Raw genomic sequence first — 19,273 nt, 5'->3', positions numbered from 1 at the left:
ATAATAACACTCTATTGATCCCCAAAGAGAGAAATTCTCTCCTTGCCTGCCCCCTCTTACTGTCCATGATACACAAGCACATATGTAGAAAAACGTCAGCTTGGAGGCCAAGGCTGGACTTAACCTACTCCTTACGGTTTAACGGGAAACTGCCGCATGGCCGAGCGGGGCCGGTCGCGTATAGCCATAACACAGTGGCAGCCAATGAAATTGAAGGATTTTTTTTGCGAAGCGAAGAGACCCTCCCCGGCGCTGCAAAATCTCCGTTAATGATTTTTTTTCTGATACATTTCAAGTTAGATTGAAATGCTAATCATTTTGAGGCATGTTTTCAAAAAAGCATGAACAAATTTCTCCATTTCTTGTAATCACATTCATCCATTATTCTTCGTTTTCTTGATATTGATGTATTTAATAAACAGCTTAAAACTATGGTTACAATTTTATTTATTTATTTATTTATGTCGCTGTGGTAATTAAACAGACATAGACAGTTATGAATAAAATGTATTGTTTATTGAGTCTATTTACACAGAAAGAGACAAGTACTCAGGTTCTCATACTCAGGGGTATGATAAGATATACATCCATCCATCCATCCATTTTCCAAACCGCTTATTCTACTGGGTCACGGGGGTCCGGAGCCTATCCCGGAAGCAATGGGCACGAGGCAGGGAACAACCCAGGATGGGGGGCCAGCCCATCGCAGGGCACACTCACACACCATTCACTCTCACATGCACACCTATGGGCAATTTAGCAACTCCAATTAGCCTCAGCATGTTTTTGGACTGTGGGGGGAAACCGGAGTACCCCCCACGACGACATGGGGAGAACATGCAAACTCCACACACATGTGACACAGGCGGCGACTCAAACCTGGGTCCCAGAGGTGTGAGGCAACAGTGCTAACCACTGCACCACCATGCCACCCCCAAGATATACATTACCGCTCAAAAGTTTGGGATCACATGCAAATTTCTTTGTTTTCCAAAGAAAAACACATTTCTGCATCTTTTTGCCTCGGTCTCAAAAGGCACCAAGCTAGAACCGGCCCCGTGTTAGTGGAAACGGGGCTTGTGACTTGTACTCATGCATAATATTCTGCGGGTCGCTCAGCAGCGCAGCATATGAAACTAGACTCGGATTGTAAGTGTGTGGTTTTGATAATTGATGTATGGATGGATGGATCCTTAATAAGAGATATAAACAATAAGGTCCAGTCGCCAACTAATCATGTAAAATACGTCATAAACTCATGGTTGTTAAACCCAGAATAAAAATGAAGACGTATAACTAGGAAAGTCAACTTGCACATTTCAATTTTGGTTCGATATAATCACGTTGTCCTTAACCCTCCAGTGCAGGAGGGGACGGTAATGCGCATCGAATGTTTCCGAACCTGTGTGTGATACAACCGAGGAAGAGCCGATGACTTCGGGGGAGGAGGGGCAGGCGACTCGGAAGAAAAAGCAGCAGAACCCAATGCAGCCTGTAGCCCATTCAAAGGCCTACTGTTGGACCTCTGCTTATTTTGCAATACGTCTTTAGTACGGACTGAAAAATGTCCGATTTCGATGAGTTTGAGAAGCAGTTAAGCGAAAATCGGCAAGGTAAGTTTGGCTTTGAAGATCGGTGTATGCTCCCTGTTTTAGGGTAATAAAGTGGCCGGCGTGTCCTAGCGCCGAGGATGGTGCGGAGGGCACTTCTGCTGGTTCCGAAAAGAAAAGCGCGGCTGGGAAATCGGTGCCTTTTATCCGAGCGCTCGCCGATTCTGAAACCTGCCCGATTCTTCTTCTCCCAGCTGCCGCAGGATCCCCGAAAACTGACCGCTTTGGTAAATCAGTGACATTCTTTGCTTGGCATTGTTATAGAGATCGCTAGGCCTGCATCCATCAGTGCCCGGCGTACATAACATGGACATTTCAATGAAACGTTATTGGGGTGCACTCGATGTGAAAGCCTGCGGTTTTATTTATTTAATTATTTACCATTATACACTTGGATCATAAATTGCGACCCGCGTATTTTCATTCGCAGTAACACACTATGCATGGATGTTTGTTGCAAGCGTTATATTTTCAAGATCACGTTTAAAGTTTTATGCAAATAAAAACGACCGCGACCACTTGATTTAAAGTCCGCACTTAATAACAGTGTTAGTTACTTGGTTTTTAAATACTACGACGAGTTTTCTATATAATGATATGATTTTGTCTCTTTCCGATGCACAATAGCCTTTCCCTTGGGTCCGAAATGCTGGCCCTGTCATCCGTACAGAATAAGTCTTTCTCACACGATCGCCGTTTCTTCATGATGTATAGACTCTAAAAATCAGCCGCGTTCCCTGGAATCATAACAACTGCTTTTAGGTCGTTATTGCAAAGTCTTGCACCTGTATCTACCTTTACAGCGGATAGCAGTAACTAACAATGATGTACAGTTATATAACAATACACATATAACTTCATTAAAGTGCAGAGAATCCAGTAAACTGAATAAACTTAAGCCATACTAACGCAACTGAAATATACAACATGCGTTACAACGGAGTCGAAAGTAGGATTGATTTATGTACCTATCAAATGGCAATCTTGTCATATCAGCTCCTTATCACTAAATCACTAAAATGTCATTCGAAACGACCTGATTCGGCTAGACGAGCACTAAGTGCCGCCGTGTTTGATAAACTAGCAGTTCCAGTCATTCATATCTGCGCTCTGACTATGCCTGCGATTGCGGTAATTGGTTATTACCGATTTACGTAAGATGCATTGGCCGCTCCGTGTCTGTACTTTTGCAGCGGTGCATTACCGTAACGCTGTTATAACTGATGCATGAAGCTGATTCCTCGAGCAGCACCTGCGTTTAAATGCTTCACTGAAAACTGCACCTTCAGGGATTTATTTAAGCTTCTATATGAAGGACCTGCCGGGATAGAAAGGTGATATTTTATTGCTAGTTTAATAAAGTGCTGTCTGTCAGATTGAAACGATATTAATTACCCATCCATCGTCCAACCAGTTATCTTAGTCAGGCTCCCCTGGAGCCTATTCCAGGCAAATTCCCCATACAGAGAGCAGAGGCAAAATTCAGGCCGTCCCTGGTTGGGGTCTTGAAGCCCTTTCTCCTCCCCACAGCTGCAGGGCAGATCCCCACGATAGCTTTACTGGCAACATCCACCACCAGCGGCGTGGCAGTGACGCCCACCCAGGTGCCGATGGTCGGCAGCCAGATGACCCGGCAGGCCAGGCGGCTTTATGTCGGCAACATCCCCTTCGGCCTGACGGAGGTGAGTCCAGGCAAAGTCCCGCGTTGCCTTCTGTCATGCATACTGGTGTCATGTGTAGCTCAGTGAGTTAGGACACTGAGCCGGTCACAAGAAGGTTGTTGGTTCAAATCCCTTGGGCAGCAGAGTGATTTCACCATTGGGCCCCCGAGCGCAGCCCTTAAGCACTATTTGCTCTAGGAACTGTCTGGTCCTGCTTCTTCAATGAAATGTATGTTGCTTTGGATGAAAGTGTCCGCAAAATAAATAGATAAATGTACTAGACTTGTCAGTCATTTTTTTTCTCGTTTGCCTGTTTTGATGTCTTCAGACGTCTGCCTGTCTTCATTCAGTGTGTCTGCCTGTCTTTTTAGGAGGCCATGGCGGATTTCTTCAATACCCAGATGCGATTGGCTGGCTTATGTCAAGGTCCCACCAATCCCGTCCTCGCTGTTCAGATAAACCAGGACAAGAACTTTGCCTTCCTTGAAGTAAGAGTCTTTCCTGCCTAATGGCTGCTGTGTCCAGGCGGAGACCGCAGCCTTCCCTGATTAACGACGTTCTTCGTTCTGCCCTAGTTTCGGTCCGTGGATGAGACCACGCAGGCAATGGCCTTCGACGGCATCATTTTCCAGGGTCAGTCGTTAAAAATCAGGCGGCCCCACGACTATCGCCCCCTGCCTGGCATCTCAGAGCAGCCCGCCTTCCACGTACCAGGTCCGTTTTGCTTGTCGCCGTCATAACCTTAATCTTTATTTACCTTTGAAGAGCCGATCGGCAAGGCCAGTTTTTTGTACTCGTTACGGACTGACTGTCCTTCGCAAGCTGCGGATGTCTTGTCATATAAAGAGGGAGACTTTCACTTTTATTTACTTAATGTTGTAAATATTTAGCAGACAGTTTTATCCAAAGTGAAGAATGTTTTTTTTTTTTTTTTTTTTTGAGAAATCAGGGTCAGCCTGTCCCTAGAGCAAACTCGCCGGCCCAGTGGTGTGATCACCAGTGATGTGAACCAGTGATCTTCTGATGATAACGCTGGCATCCTAACCAGCTGAGCCACACACACACACACAGCTCAGTCACTCACTTCTTACTGTTAACATAGGGGTGTTGTGTGGCTCTGTGATGTTTGCCCATGAAAAGAAGGTTGCTGGTTGGCAGGGTTGGCAGAGTGATTTCACCACTGGGCCCTTGAGCAAGGACCCTAACCCCCAAATTGTTCTAGGGTTGCTGGCTCCTATTCTAGTCAAAAATTCTGGACACACCTACTGAAAATGACTTGTTTTTCAGCAAGATAATGACCCAAAGCCCACCTTGAAGGTTATGCAAGTAGCTTATTACCTTGTGAACTAGGAAAGAGATGGTCCCCACAGCCCCCCAACCTAAACTCTATAGAGCTGGTTTGGGATCAGTTGGATGAGAGTAAGAGTAAGGTAGCCAGCTTGCGCGCAGAACTTGTGGAAACTCGAGGACTGTTGGAGAAACGGTCCAGGTGGGTACATATGTTAGCTGGTTGAGTCCGCAATGCTGTCATCGAAGCCAATGGCTCCTATTTTGAAGAGACAAAAATTTTGTCTTTGCAGTACTTCATATGCATAACTTCCATGCCCAAAGGCCTTTTACTATAAGGTGAATAACAGCTAAAATAGAGACAAATGCATTAAGAGCAGGTGTGTCCATACTTTTGACTGGTGCTGCATGTGTCAGCATCTCCCATGGAGAGCAAGATGGGAGAGACAAAAAACAGTCGTCAAACTGCCCCAGTATTTAGGTATTTTTTTGCTGGAGTTACATTTATCTGATATTATATAGAAGATAACGACGTCATACTGATTTGAAGTTGGCTTATTTCACTCGCGCCGTTTGCTCGTGGTCATTATCCGGCATGTTGACGGTTTGCTGTGATCGGCCGGCTTTGGGCGCCGTGCCGCTCTGTCTGCAGGGGTCGTCTCCACCGTGGTTCCAGACTCGCCACACAAGCTCTTTGTCGGAGGCCTGCCCAACTATCTCAGTGACGATCAGGTACCCCGCCCTCAGTCTCTGTCGCCGGGGAGCCGACCCACAACCCTCCTGTGTTTCTGTCCCACTGCTGCACGTGGAACTCAAGCAGGCATGCACACACACGCACGCACGCACGCACGCACGCGCACGCACATACATACATACATAAAATAAACACTCGTCTCTGTGTAACTGATTAGTAGGAAAAGAAAGCCTGTCAAAGTTACCTCACCGCTTAAAATTCATTACAAGATACTGGGGGGTCAAATGTCAGCATCATGTTTAAAGCTAGCTGCTGAAAATAGCCGCACATTTGAGGTTTTTTTTTTTTTTTTTTTTAAAGATATTCATGGGATTTATTAAACATTTATTAGACATGTAGGTAATGAGTTGACAGTTACATTACGCTCATTGTTTATCCAGCTGTAAATTATGAAGATATTGAGACCCCGCTAATGTAAAAGGTACGTTTCCCAAAACCTCATGTTATCGACTTGCATAGTTGGAACCATTCAGTTGTAAGTTGCTAATGTTGTTAGCAAATAACCTTATTAGCAACAAAGGCTTTGGGAAACGTGCCTTACAGCTGGCGGCTTGCCGAACCAGTCACGTAGCCAGTCCCTGTGCTGCCTGTTGCTGGGTACCCTGGAATATTTGTATATCGGGTTAATTGCTGAGTGTTAGTCGGATGAATCAGCCGCGTCGTTTTGCTGCATGAAAATTTAAAATCGAGTCATCTGCGCGTCACCTAACTGACGAATACCTCCACATTGCCGTACACCTGTGTTTGCCCAATCCCAGTCCTCGGGGAACCGCCGACTGTCCACATTTTCGCTCCCTCCTAGCTCCCAGCCAATCAGGAACACCGAATACCTGGTACAGGTGCGCTGAGAGGAAGCAAAAACGTGGACTGACCGGGGGGGTACCCCCGAGGACTGGGCTGGGAAACACTACCATAGACTGTGCTTGAAATGTGGGGGAGATCGACCAAGTCCCCAAACGCTTCAGTATTCGCAGACGTGCCGTGTCTCACGTCCATGTCCGCACACTGAGAACGATGACTTCACATCCCGTTAACAGCGATGGGGAGCTGCGGAAGAATCGTTCCCTACATTGCTGTGTCGCTCGAAAGGCAGAAAATACTTCGGACCTTTTTCCCGGTGAACGATTATCAGCTTCACTGGAGTTTTCACATCGTGCCCCATGCCCTATTCTGTTATGACGTCAGTGATGGATAATATTACCATAACAACATGCACAGATGAGGTCGTCTTACTCTGAAAGTGTTGAAAGGGTCACATTTTAGACATTTTCTACTTCTCATTAGCATCTTTTATGATTTTTTTTTTTTCTTCCTATATCGCCACCCCACTGAAATCGGCCCATTATAGACATAATCCATACAGGCATTTAATAGTTTACCTATTTATTTTGCAAAAGTTAATCGCAAAACGTTTTGCGTCCACCCCTGCATTGTAACATTTTGAGCTCCGGTGTCCCACTCACTTTAGCCTAAACTGTTAAAAATGGCAAGACTCAGCCCACAAGATAGTGATCGCGGTTTCAGTGAAAGGTAAGTGAGAAGTGCAGTCAGTTTGTTTTTCTTTGATTTTTTTCCTCCTTTTCGGATTGTCATCGTAATCTTTCTTATCCAGTGTGAGTCACATGTAATCCAAGTCAAGAGGAAGGCTGTACCAAAGCAGCACTGGGGGGAGAGAGTTTGAATCCAGCAGAACTGTTAATGTATTTCACGTCAAAGCCAGTAAATGTGCCATAGACAGGTGAAATGGAAACCGCTGCTTGTATCCTGGTGTTTACATTTTTTTTGCAGTCCCTGCTACCGCTTTGATACTTACAGCTCTTTCATTTTTGTTCCCCACTTTGTCCCCAGCTAGGGGCCTGTAAGATCGTTAAGTCTTCGCTCATAATTTGTTCAGTAGTACTGACCTACTGCTGCCATGCCAACATGTAACACAAGGCAAGTAAGACATTCCGTCCCTCGCACGGATATCCTCCCTGTCGACGGCCTGCCCCTGTGGGGGGGCTCTGTCCTGGAGTGCTCTTAAGCATATGGGGTCCTTTTTTTGGGGGTTGAAGGCTGGGGAGAGACTTATTATGCTGATCACAGGGTATAAATTTGATTTTTTTTTTTTTTTGCCCCTAAGAGAAGGTAGGAGGTAGCGCCCTCTTGTGGCTGCCAGTGTCCCAGGTGACTCCTTTCTGAAGTCAGTGGTTAATGCGGCTTTACAGTAGATTCCTGTAGAATAAGTGAGGAATGATGTTAGCAGAGCTATTTCGTCCTGTTTGGCTTCAAGCCGTGGCCCCTTTAGCAGGACCCTGTGGCGGCTCTTAGCTTTACCTGTGAGTTTATCTCCTGTAGGCTTTGTCCCTCTAATTAACTGCACCAATGTGGTTCTTGGTTTTAAGAACAGGAAGTCAGTGATTCGGCTGGGTTTGTGTTCTGCCGAGTCGCCCCCCCCCCTCCACATTGTATACATGGAACACTTAACATATAATTAGCTGTTTTTATTTAGTTTTTTTTTTATATACCATCTACCTTAATTATTGTGGCCCTTAAAATCAGATGCAACTCGGTCCATATTTCAAAATTCGTAGTTGGAATTATCAGAGAACTTGATTAGGAATTCAGTTGTGTTGTATATGCTGTAGGATGGGGGGGGGGAATCTGTGTTATCATTCATTGACAAGAATCAAAATAGTTACTTTTGTACGCTCCCAGTAAGTAAGTCATGCAGAAAGGGCACAGGGGGCTTTGAGCTCTAGTGTTGCACCGTAATGTCAAGCCACTTGTCATAAAGCCATTTTCCTGATGTCTTCACTGTTTCCTCATGTCGTTTTGCAAAGTTTAACATGCTGCTTCTCCCACAGTTAAGATTAGCATTTCTAGCGAGGCGCCGTGCCTGGACTGTCGGGCTAATCGCCCTCCCGCGTCTCCTCCTCTTGCCCAGGTGAAGGAACTCTTGACGTCGTTCGGACCTCTTAAGGCCTTCAACCTTGTGAAGGACAGTGCCACGTCACTGTCTAAGGGTTACGCTTTCTGTGAATACGTGGACATCAGTGCCACTGACCAGGTGCGTGAGGTGGGGCAGCAGCTGGAAGGTCTGGGGTGACTCGGGGCTTCCGGATGGAATTGCTGACGCTTGTGTGGGATGCATCCCGCAGGCCATGGCTGGACTCAATGGCATGCAGCTCGGAGACAAGAAGCTCATCGTCCAGCGGGCAAGCGTGGGGGCTAAGAATGCCAACGCTGTGAGTATTTGCCCTCGGCTGCCGCCTTTCTGATGTCCTAAACCCAACTTGGTTCCTGGGTGCCTCCCAGGAAGCTTAATGCCCCTATTTCTTGGGTTTATTTGGGTCCATGTAAATTTCTCGCTGTTACTCGAGACGATTGGACGATCAGGGGGTATCTGACACTCTTGTCGCCCCCCGGGACAGACGGCCATCATCGAGACGCCGGTGACGCTGCAGGTTCCAGGGCTGCAGCGGCTGCAGAGCTCCGGCATGCCCACGGAGGTGCTGTGCCTCCTCAACATGGTCATGCCCGAGGAGCTGGTGGACGACGAGGACTACGAGGAGATCCTGGAGGACATCCGGGAGGAGTGTTGCAAGTACGGCAACGTGCGCTCCATCGAGATTCCGCGGCCCGTCGATGGCGTGGAGGTGCCTGGCTGTGGCAAGGTGGGACCCGTACTCTCCTGTACCAGTGGCAAAAAGAAGACCTCTGTAGGCACTAAACACAGGCTCATGGGAGCATTTCTTGCACAAAAGTGTTTTGAAAACGGAATAATTTTTTGTGTAAGAAAAACAATCTGATTGGTTCAGATAGACAGACAATCTGATTGGTTCAGATAGACAGACAATCTGATTGGTTCAGATAGACAATCTGATTGGTTCAGATAGACGACAGACAATCTGATTGGTTCAGATAGACAGACAGACAATCTGATTGGTTCAGATAGACGACAGACAATCTGATTGGTTCAGATAGACGACAGACAATCTGATTGGTTCAGATAGACGACAGACAATCTGATTGGTTCAGATAGACGACAGACAATCTGATTGGTTCAGATAGACGACAGACAATCGGATTGGTTCAGATAGACGACAGACAATCTGATTGGTTCAGATAGACGACAGACAATCTGATTGGTTCAGATAGACGACAGACAATCTGATTGGTTCAGATAGACGACAGACAATCTGATTGGTTCAGATAGACGACAGACAATCTGATTGGTTCAGATAGACGACAGACAATCTGATTGGTTCAGATAGACGACAGACAATCTGATTGGTTCAGATAGACGACAGACAATCTGATTGGTTCAGATAGACGACAGACAATCTGATTGGTTCAGATAGACGACAGACAATCTGATTGGTTCAGATAGACGACAGACAATCTGATTGGTTCAGATAGACGACAGACAATCTGATTGGTTCAGATAGACGACAGACAATCTGATTGGTTCAGATAGACGACGGACAATCTGATTGGTTCAGATAGACGACGGACAATCTGATTGGTTCAGATAGACGACGGACAATCTGGTTCAGATAGACGACGGACAATCTGGTTCAGATAGACGACGGACAATCTGATTGGTTCAGATAGACGACGGACAATCTGATTGGCTCAGATAGACGACGGACAATCTGATTGGCTCAGATAGACGACGGACAATCTGATTGGCTCAGATAGACGACGGACAATCTGATTGGCTCAGATAGACGACGGACAATCTGATTGGCTCAGATAGACGACGGACAATCTGATTGGCTCAGATAGACGACGGACAATCTGATTGGCTCAGATAGACGACGGACAATCTGATTGGCTCAGATAGACGACGGACAATCTGATTGGCTCAGATAGACGACGGACAATCTGATTGGCTCAGATAGACGACGGACAATCTGATTGGCTCAGATAGACGACGGACAATCTGATTGGCTCAGATAGACGACGGACAATCTGATTGGCTCAGATAGACGACGGACAATCTGATTGGCTCAGATAGACGACGGACAATCTGATTGGCTCAGATAGACGACGGACAATCTGATTGGCTCAGATAGACGACGGACAATCTGATTGGCTCAGATAGACGACGGACAATCTGATTGGCTCAGATAGACGACGGACAATCTGATTGGCTCAGATAGACGACGGACAATCTGATTGGCTCAGATAGACGACGGACAATCTGATTGGCTCAGATAGACGACGGACAATCTGATTGGCTCAGATAGACGACGGACAATCTGATTGGCTCAGATAGACGACGGACAATCTGATTGGCTCAGATAGACGACGGACAATCTGATTGGCTCAGATAGACGACGGACAATCTGATTGGCTCAGATAGACGACGGACAATCTGATTGGCTCAGATAGACGACGGACAATCTGATTGGCTCAGATAGACGACGGACAATCTGATTGGCTCAGATAGACGACGGACAATCTGATTGGCTCAGATAGACGACGGACAATCTGATTGGCTCAGATAGACGACGGACAATCTGATTGGCTCAGATAGACGACGGACAATCTGATTGGCTCAGATAGACGACGGACAATCTGATTGGCTCAGATAGACGACGGACAATCTGATTGGCTCAGATAGACGACGGACAATCTGATTGGCTCAGATAGACGACGGACAATCTGATTGGCTCAGATAGACGACGGACAATCTGATTGGCTCAGATAGACGACGGACAATCTGATTGGCTCAGATAGACGACGGACAATCTGATTGGCTCAGATAGACGACGGACAATCTGATTGGCTCAGATAGACGACGGACAATCTGATTGGCTCAGATAGACGACGGACAATCTGATTGGCTCAGATAGACGACGGACAATCTGATTGGCTCAGATAGACGACGGACAATCTGATTGGCTCAGATAGACGACGGACAATCTGATTGGCTCAGATAGACGACGGACAATCTGATTGGCTCAGATAGACGACGGACAATCTGATTGGCTCAGATAGACGACGGACAATCTGATTGGCTCAGATAGACGACGGACAATCTGATTGGCTCAGATAGACGACGGACAATCTGATTGGCTCAGATAGACGACGGACAATCTGATTGGCTCAGATAGACGACGGACAATCTGATTGGCTCAGATAGACGACGGACAATCTGATTGGCTCAGATAGACGACGGACAATCTGATTGGCTCAGATAGACGACGGACAATCTGATTGGCTCAGATAGACGACGGACAATCTGATTGGCTCAGATAGACGACGGACAATCTGATTGGCTCAGATAGACGACGGACAATCTGATTGGCTCAGATAGACGACGGACAATCTGATTGGCTCAGATAGACGACGGACAATCTGATTGGCTCAGATAGACGACGGACAATCTGATTGGCTCAGATAGACGACGGACAATCTGATTGGCTCAGATAGACGACGGACAATCTGATTGGCTCAGATAGACGACGGACAATCTGATTGGCTCAGATAGACGACGGACAATCTGATTGGCTCAGATAGACGACGGACAATCTGATTGGCTCAGATAGACGACGGACAATCTGATTGGCTCAGATAGACGACGGACAATCTGATTGGCTCAGATAGACGACGGACAATCTGATTGGCTCAGATAGACGACGGACAATCTGATTGGCTCAGATAGACGACGGACAATCTGATTGGCTCAGATAGACGACGGACAATCTGATTGGCTCAGATAGACGACGGACAATCTGATTGGCTCAGATAGACGACGGACAATCTGATTGGCTCAGATAGACGACGGACAATCTGATTGGCTCAGATAGACGACGGACAATCTGATTGGCTCAGATAGACGACGGACAATCTGATTGGCTCAGATAGACGACGGACAATCTGATTGGCTCAGATAGACGACGGACAATCTGATTGGCTCAGATAGACGACGGACAATCTGATTGGCTCAGATAGACGACGGACAATCTGATTGGCTCAGATAGACGACGGACAATCTGATTGGCTCAGATAGACGACGGACAATCTGATTGGCTCAGATAGACGACGGACAATCTGATTGGCTCAGATAGACGACGGACAATCTGATTGGCTCAGATAGACGACGGACAATCTGATTGGCTCAGATAGACGACGGACAATCTGATTGGCTCAGATAGACGACGGACAATCTGATTGGCTCAGATAGACGACGGACAATCTGATTGGCTCAGATAGACGACGGACAATCTGATTGGCTCAGATAGACGACGGACAATCTGATTGGCTCAGATAGACGACGGACAATCTGATTGGCTCAGATAGACGACGGACAATCTGATTGGCTCAGATAGACGACGGACAATCTGATTGGCTCAGATAGACGACGGACAATCTGATTGGCTCAGATAGACGACGGACAATCTGATTGGCTCAGATAGACGACGGACAATCTGATTGGCTCAGATAGACGACGGACAATCTGATTGGCTCAGATAGACGACGGACAATCTGATTGGCTCAGATAGACGACGGACAATCTGATTGGCTCAGATAGACGACGGACAATCTGATTGGCTCAGATAGACGACGGACAATCTGATTGGCTCAGATAGACGACGGACAATCTGATTGGCTCAGATAGACGACGGACAATCTGATTGGCTCAGATAGACGACGGACAATCTGATTGGCTCAGATAGACGACGGACAATCTGATTGGCTCAGATAGACGACGGACAATCTGATTGGCTCAGATAGACGACGGACAATCTGATTGGCTCAGATAGACGACGGACAATCTGATTGGCTCAGATAGACGACGGACAATCTGATTGGCTCAGATAGACGACGGACAATCTGATTGGCTCAGATAGACGACGGACAATCTGATTGGCTCAGATAGACGACGGACAATCTGATTGGCTCAGATAGACGACGGACAATCTGATTGGCTCAGATAGACGACGGACAATCTGATTGGCTCAGATAGACGACGGACAATCTGATTGGCTCAGATAGACGACGGACAATCTGATTGGCTCAGATAGACGACGGACAATCTGATTGGCTCAGATAGACGACGGACAATCTGATTGGCTCAGATAGACGACGGACAATCTGATTGGCTCAGATAGACGACGGACAATCTGATTGGCTCAGATAGACGACGGACAATCTGATTGGCTCAGATAGACGACGGACAATCTGATTGGCTCAGATAGACGACGGACAATCTGATTGGCTCAGATAGACGACGGACAATCTGATTGGCTCAGATAGACGACGGACAATCTGATTGGCTCAGATAGACGACGGACAATCTGATTGGCTCAGATAGACGACGGACAATCTGATTGGCTCAGATAGACGACGGACAATCTGATTGGCTCAGATAGACGACGGACAATCTGATTGGCTCAGATAGACGACGGACAATCTGATTGGCTCAGATAGACGACGGACAATCTGATTGGCTCAGATAGACGACGGACAATCTGATTGGCTCAGATAGACGACGGACAATCTGATTGGCTCAGATAGACGACGGACAATCTGATTGGCTCAGATAGACGACGGACAATCTGATTGGCTCAGATAGACGACGGACAATCTGATTGGCTCAGATAGACGACGGACAATCTGATTGGCTCAGATAGACGACGGACAATCTGATTGGCTCAGATAGACGACGGACAATCTGATTGGCTCAGATAGACGACGGACAATCTGATTGGTTCAGATAGACGACGGACAATCTGATTGGCTCAGATAGACGACGGACAATCTGATTGGCTCAGATAGACGACAGACAATCTGATTGGTTCAGATAGACGACAGACAATCTGGTTCAGATAGACGACAGACAATCTGATTGGTTCAGATAGACGACAGACAATCTGATTGGTTCAGATAGACGACAGACAATCTGATTGGTTCAGATAGACGACAGACAATCTGATTGGTTCAGATAGACGACAGACAATCTGATTGGTTCAGATAGACAGACAATCTGATTGGTTCAGATAGACGACAGACAATCTGATTGGTTCAGATAGACGACAGACAATCTGATTGGTTCAGATAGACGACAGACAATCTGATTGGTTCAGATAGACGACAGACAATCTGATTGGTTCAGATAGACGACAGACAATCTGATTGGTTCAGATAGACGACAGACAATCTGATTGGTTCAGATAGACGACAGACAATCTGATTGGTTCAGATAGACGACAGACAATCTGATTGGTTCAGATAGACGACAGACAATCTGATTGGTTCAGATAGACAGGCAATCATTTTTCATTCTGCCCTCAACATTTTCTTTGTGTAAGAAAGAAAATTTTGTACAATCATTGATTACTCGCAAATGTTAATAGTCATCCGCTGTTTATCTTGAATATGTAAAAGCAGTGCGCGTAAATTTCCTCGTTAGTATAGTGGTGAGTATCCCCGCCTGTCACGCGGGGGCCGGTCGCGTATAGCCATAACACAGTGGCAGCCAATGAAATTGAAGGATTTTTTTTGCGAAGCGAAGAGACCCTCCCCGGCGCTGCCAAATCTCCGTTAATGATTTTTTTTCTGATACATTTCAAGTTAGATTGAAATGCTAATCATTTTGAGGCATGTTTTCAAAAAAGCATGAACAAATTTCTCCATTTCTTGTAATCACATTCATCCATTATTCTTCGTTTTCTTGATATTGATGTATTTAATAAACAGCTTAAAACTATGGTTACAATTTTATTTATTTATTTATTTATGTCGCTGTGGTAATTAAACAGACATAGACAGTTATGAATAAAATGTATTGTTTATTGAGTCTATTTACACAGAAAGAGACAAGTACTCAGGTTCTCATACTCAGGGGTATGATAAGATATACATCCATCCATCCATCCATTTTCCAAACCGCTTATTCTACTGGGTCACGGGGGTCCGGAGCCTATCCCGGAAGCAATGGGCACGAGGCAGGGAACAACCCAGGATGGGGGGCCAGCCCATCGCAGGGCACACTCACACACCATTCACTCTCACATGCACACCTATGGGCAATTTAGCAACTCCAATTAGCCTCAGCATGTTTTTGGACTGTGGGGGGAAACCGGAGTACCCCCCACAACGACATGGGGAGAACATGCAAACTCCACACACATGTGACACAGGCGGCGACTCAAACCTGGGTCCCAGAGGTGTGAGGCAACAGTGCTAACCACTGCACCACCATGCCACCCCCAAGATATACATTACCGCTCAAAAGTTTGGGATCACATGCAAATTTCTTTGTTTTCCAAAGAAAAACACATTTTCATGCAATTCGCAAAATTTTATCCACATCTACATATAGAGGCCTATTATCAGCAACTGGCAGTCCTCTGCATCAATCTCCTGGTATGTCTGACTGCTTATTCTTTAAATATTGCTAACACATTTTGGAGGTTTGGTTTGGGTCATTATCCTTTTGTAGGATAAAACTGACCCCAATCAAGTCTTGTCACAGGGTATATAATTGAACGGTAGTGTATGTCAAATATTAAATAGATGAAATGATTAATTTTCTTAAACAGCAGTGTTAATGCATGCATTTTGTAGCATGTTAACAAATGACTCATTGAATCCTGAATCAAAACAAAAAGCATAATTAAAAATAGCATTGTTATGACAATACTAACAGTGATGCTGCAGCATTTTAACAACTGTCAGATAGTTAGACATACAGTACCAGTCAGTAATTTGGACACACCACTCTGCCTACAAAGGGACTGGGTCATATTACCTGGATACTTGAGCTAAACCCAGTAGAAATGTTTTTCAAGGAGTCTGACCAGAGAGTTAAAGAAAATCGGCTGAGTGCTCAGCATATATGAGACGGCTCCTTCAGGAGAGCTGGAAAAGCATTCCAGGAGGCCACCTCATTAAACTAGTATAAAGTAGAAAGCAGGATCAGTCAGTCCCTGGAGCAGCTGGGGTTAAGGGCCTTGCTCAAGGGCCCAATGGTGGGATCACTCGGCCAGCCCTGGGATTTGAACCGGCAACCTTCTGAGTTCCAACAGAATTGTCCCCCCCAACAAATTATTTTTTTTAAATAACTTTTCTGAGTAGTGCATAATTCCATGTGTATTACTTTATAGTTATGATGTCTTTATAAATATTATAAAATGTAAAGAATAGTACAAAGAAACAATTCTATAGGTAGGTGTGCCCAAAACTCCTGACTGACGCCGTAACACTTTCTTAGACTCACCACACTGGTTGAGGTGGTGATGAGACAAGAGAGATTTAGCCAGTGGATAGGGAATGATTAATAGGACAGATCTGAAAGGGTCACGATGGGGAGTTTAGCCATTGGGGTAACTGCCCCACACTTTGAGAGATGCTCAGGGATAATTTATGACCTTAGAGAATCAGGAACAAACAAGGAACATATTAACCATATGTTAAAATGCTGCAAGTGTATATTCAAACAATACTGAACTATAAAGAATATAAAACAATCTTTACTTTTTTTGTTTTAAAAAAAAAACTATGCTTGCCACTTCTTTAAGAAAACCTACCTAACAGCGGCAATTTTTACAATCTGATTGTAACCCACCTGTTGCCATGCATTATTTGTCAGTGAAAAATGAGCCCAGACACAAAATAGCTGTTCTTAATAAAGTGGACAGAGTGTATATGGAAAACATTTACAATTTTTACAAATAACGCTGCTCTTGAAGTAGCAGGTAGTGTGTTACTTTTTTCTCTCCGCTGACCAACGCTGCTTTTCAGCCTCATAAAAAGGAGATTTTTGAAACTCCCTCCAGGTCATCTCTGGCTGCATAGTCTTGAACAATGGAACAAACAGAACACAGGCATCAAAACGGGCCTGAACGTGGCCAAAACAAGATGAATAATAAAGAACTTGGATGAAAAATTCTGATCATGACATCCAGAATTATCCTCCATAATTGAAGGGAAAGAACCTTTAGCATCATGGACTCCAACAACTTGCAAACCTGAAAGCAAAGTGAAAAAACCACAAATGAACCACAAATAATATTGATTCCTTAATTTATACTGAATCCTGAAGAGTGACTGTTTGTGTGTGTGCATGCATATGAGATTCTCACTCATCGGGCCTTCGGTTTTGGAAGGGGACCAACAAAGCATCATCCTCTCCAATTCCTCATCTTCCTCTATTTCTATAAAACAAAATAGATATGAATAAAAGACATAATCAATGCACAGAACCACATATATGAAACTGTCAGCCAACCTGGAGGATTAGTAGAAGTGTCTGGAAGTGCTGGTCTTGAGGGAGCAGAAGCCTCCAGTGTCATCTGAAGATTGCTGTGCTTCAGCCTCAGGTACTGCTGTAGTCGGTACATTTTGCTGCCTGGTACGCATTGTTGTTTGAGGATAACAGCCTCATACCCATCATCCCTACTGTCCCAAATATCCTTCCAGGTCTTGCCAGCACGGACTCCAAACCCAACCAAATTCTCATCCTCACTTTTGACAGGTGGTAGTTGACAGGCGTAAAGAAACACAGAAGGGCATGGAATTATAAACAAGAATTCTGTGATCTGACACCTTTGCCATTTGGTAGCAAAGTAAGTGTAATAGCTTCTAACTGACTTGCTTTAACCTAAAACAAGGTTTGTTTGAACAACTTTAGTAGGTTTAATACTTAACGATTATGTGAGGAATTCTTTAATATCTAAGTTAACGGCAATGCCAGCAAACAATATGCATAAAAAAGTTGTAGTTAAATATCAATGACTTACAGGAAAGTTACCGTCACAGTACCTTGCATATAGGAACGTGCAGAATTAGTATATGTATAATACACTATATATATAAGGTTAGTTTATAAACGGTAATCCAGTTTATTCTGTCTCATCTGCCTAGACTCATTCTACTTGACCAGTGTATGCTCGTTTTACTGCAAATTACTCGTTTTCCATAAATGGACACTGTCTAGCTTAATAAATGTACTGCTTTACCGGGCCACTAATAAAAGATACTTTTGGATTCCTCACGATGAGTGGAATTCTTATAAACGGTACCCGCCTTAATTTCCAAAGTCAAACATGTTTTTATTTAAATTGTGCATTAAAAATTGAATATTAATTATTAAATATTTCAAAAGCAATGCTACCTATGGAGCGAGTGAATAACTACTTCAGCATTACACAGAGAGCTTCGCGAGGGGCTCCGTAAAACGTACAGCATCCAGTTCGATTTTGGAATGTGAAATACATCGGAATATTTAAGAAAATATAAGATTGCTGTTCAGTTTACCTTGGAAAGTCGTCCTTTCCGTTCGACCGGGCGGTTTTTCTTTTAGGTGAATCACCAAATTTACTGAAATACTACTCACTCTCTGCTGCTCTTTTCCAAAATCCAGTTGTGTCGACTGTCGGTAGTGATAAGGGTAAAACGTCATTGGAGGCGTCGAAACAGCGACAAAACATCAACCAGCGGCCGAAAGAATATTACATCCGTACTGTTAAGCACTACCATTGAAAATGAATGGGAAAAGTTAAGGGAAGTTAAGCTAAACTATTCTCGCCGCCCGCGCGGGGTCTCAGACACCACGCACGACGTAACTGGCCTTCCGACGCAAGGGATATTCTGTTCTCCGAAGTAAGCCGTGGGTTCGAATCCCACTTCCGACAAAAGTTCTTCAATCACCACAGCAGCATTTGAGCAACTGATTGGCTTTAATTGCTTTGTTTTATTGTTGCGTTTCAGGCAAAACTACATAACACTTAAAGACACTTCGGGCATGCAAATGGAGAACGAAATTATAGTTATACCGAATCTCCTACACACAATACCAAGGTTACCAACTTTGCTCAGCTGACCGGAGTGAGACGTTCAATTCGCCACAAGTCTGCACACCCAGATAACACGCATATAAAACGTATGCAACAGTTGTGTTACCTTTTAAATAGTCTGTAGGTTTTGCAAACTACTCTAACGCCTTTGGTGTCGCTGATTTTACG

At 45.0% G+C, this 19,273-nt stretch overlaps 2 protein-coding genes across 2 annotated transcripts in view; both read left to right on the top strand.

The window, feature by feature from the left end:
* LOC125724482 (uncharacterized) overlaps positions 1-19,273 on the top strand; it is a 90,523-nt gene that overhangs the window by 45,431 nt on the left and 25,819 nt on the right. The gene's annotated exons all lie outside the window — the stretch shown is intronic.
* LOC125724474 (splicing factor U2AF 65 kDa subunit-like) lies at positions 1,483-9,165 on the top strand. The gene is made up of 8 exons (XM_049001194.1): positions 1,483-1,613; positions 3,141-3,292; positions 3,643-3,759; positions 3,847-3,985; positions 5,211-5,290; positions 8,239-8,361; positions 8,453-8,539; positions 8,726-9,165. The coding sequence occupies exons 1-8, from the start codon at positions 1,565-1,567 to the stop codon at positions 9,101-9,103; spliced, it is 1,125 nt and encodes a 374-aa protein (XP_048857151.1). The 5' UTR covers positions 1,483-1,564; the 3' UTR covers positions 9,104-9,165.

Source organism: Brienomyrus brachyistius, unplaced genomic scaffold (genome assembly GCF_023856365.1).
Source record: "Brienomyrus brachyistius isolate T26 unplaced genomic scaffold, BBRACH_0.4 scaffold56, whole genome shotgun sequence".
In the NCBI taxonomy this organism is placed as follows: Eukaryota; Metazoa; Chordata; class Actinopteri; order Osteoglossiformes; family Mormyridae; genus Brienomyrus; species Brienomyrus brachyistius.
Note: the sequence above shows the minus strand (reverse complement) of the source record. Positions and strands in the feature narration are given on the sequence as shown.

Coding starts and splice junctions, on each gene's coding strand:
- LOC125724474 (XM_049001194.1), top strand. CDS start 1,565: ATGTCCGATTTCGATGAGTTTGAGAAGCAGTTAAGCGAAAATCGGCAA. Junction 3,293..3,642: donor TCCCCTTCGGCCTGACGGAG/GTGAGTCCAGGC, acceptor CTGTCTTTTTAG/GAGGCCATGGCGGATTTCTT. Junction 8,540..8,725: donor GGGCTAAGAATGCCAACGCT/GTGAGTATTTGC, acceptor CCCCCGGGACAG/ACGGCCATCATCGAGACGCC.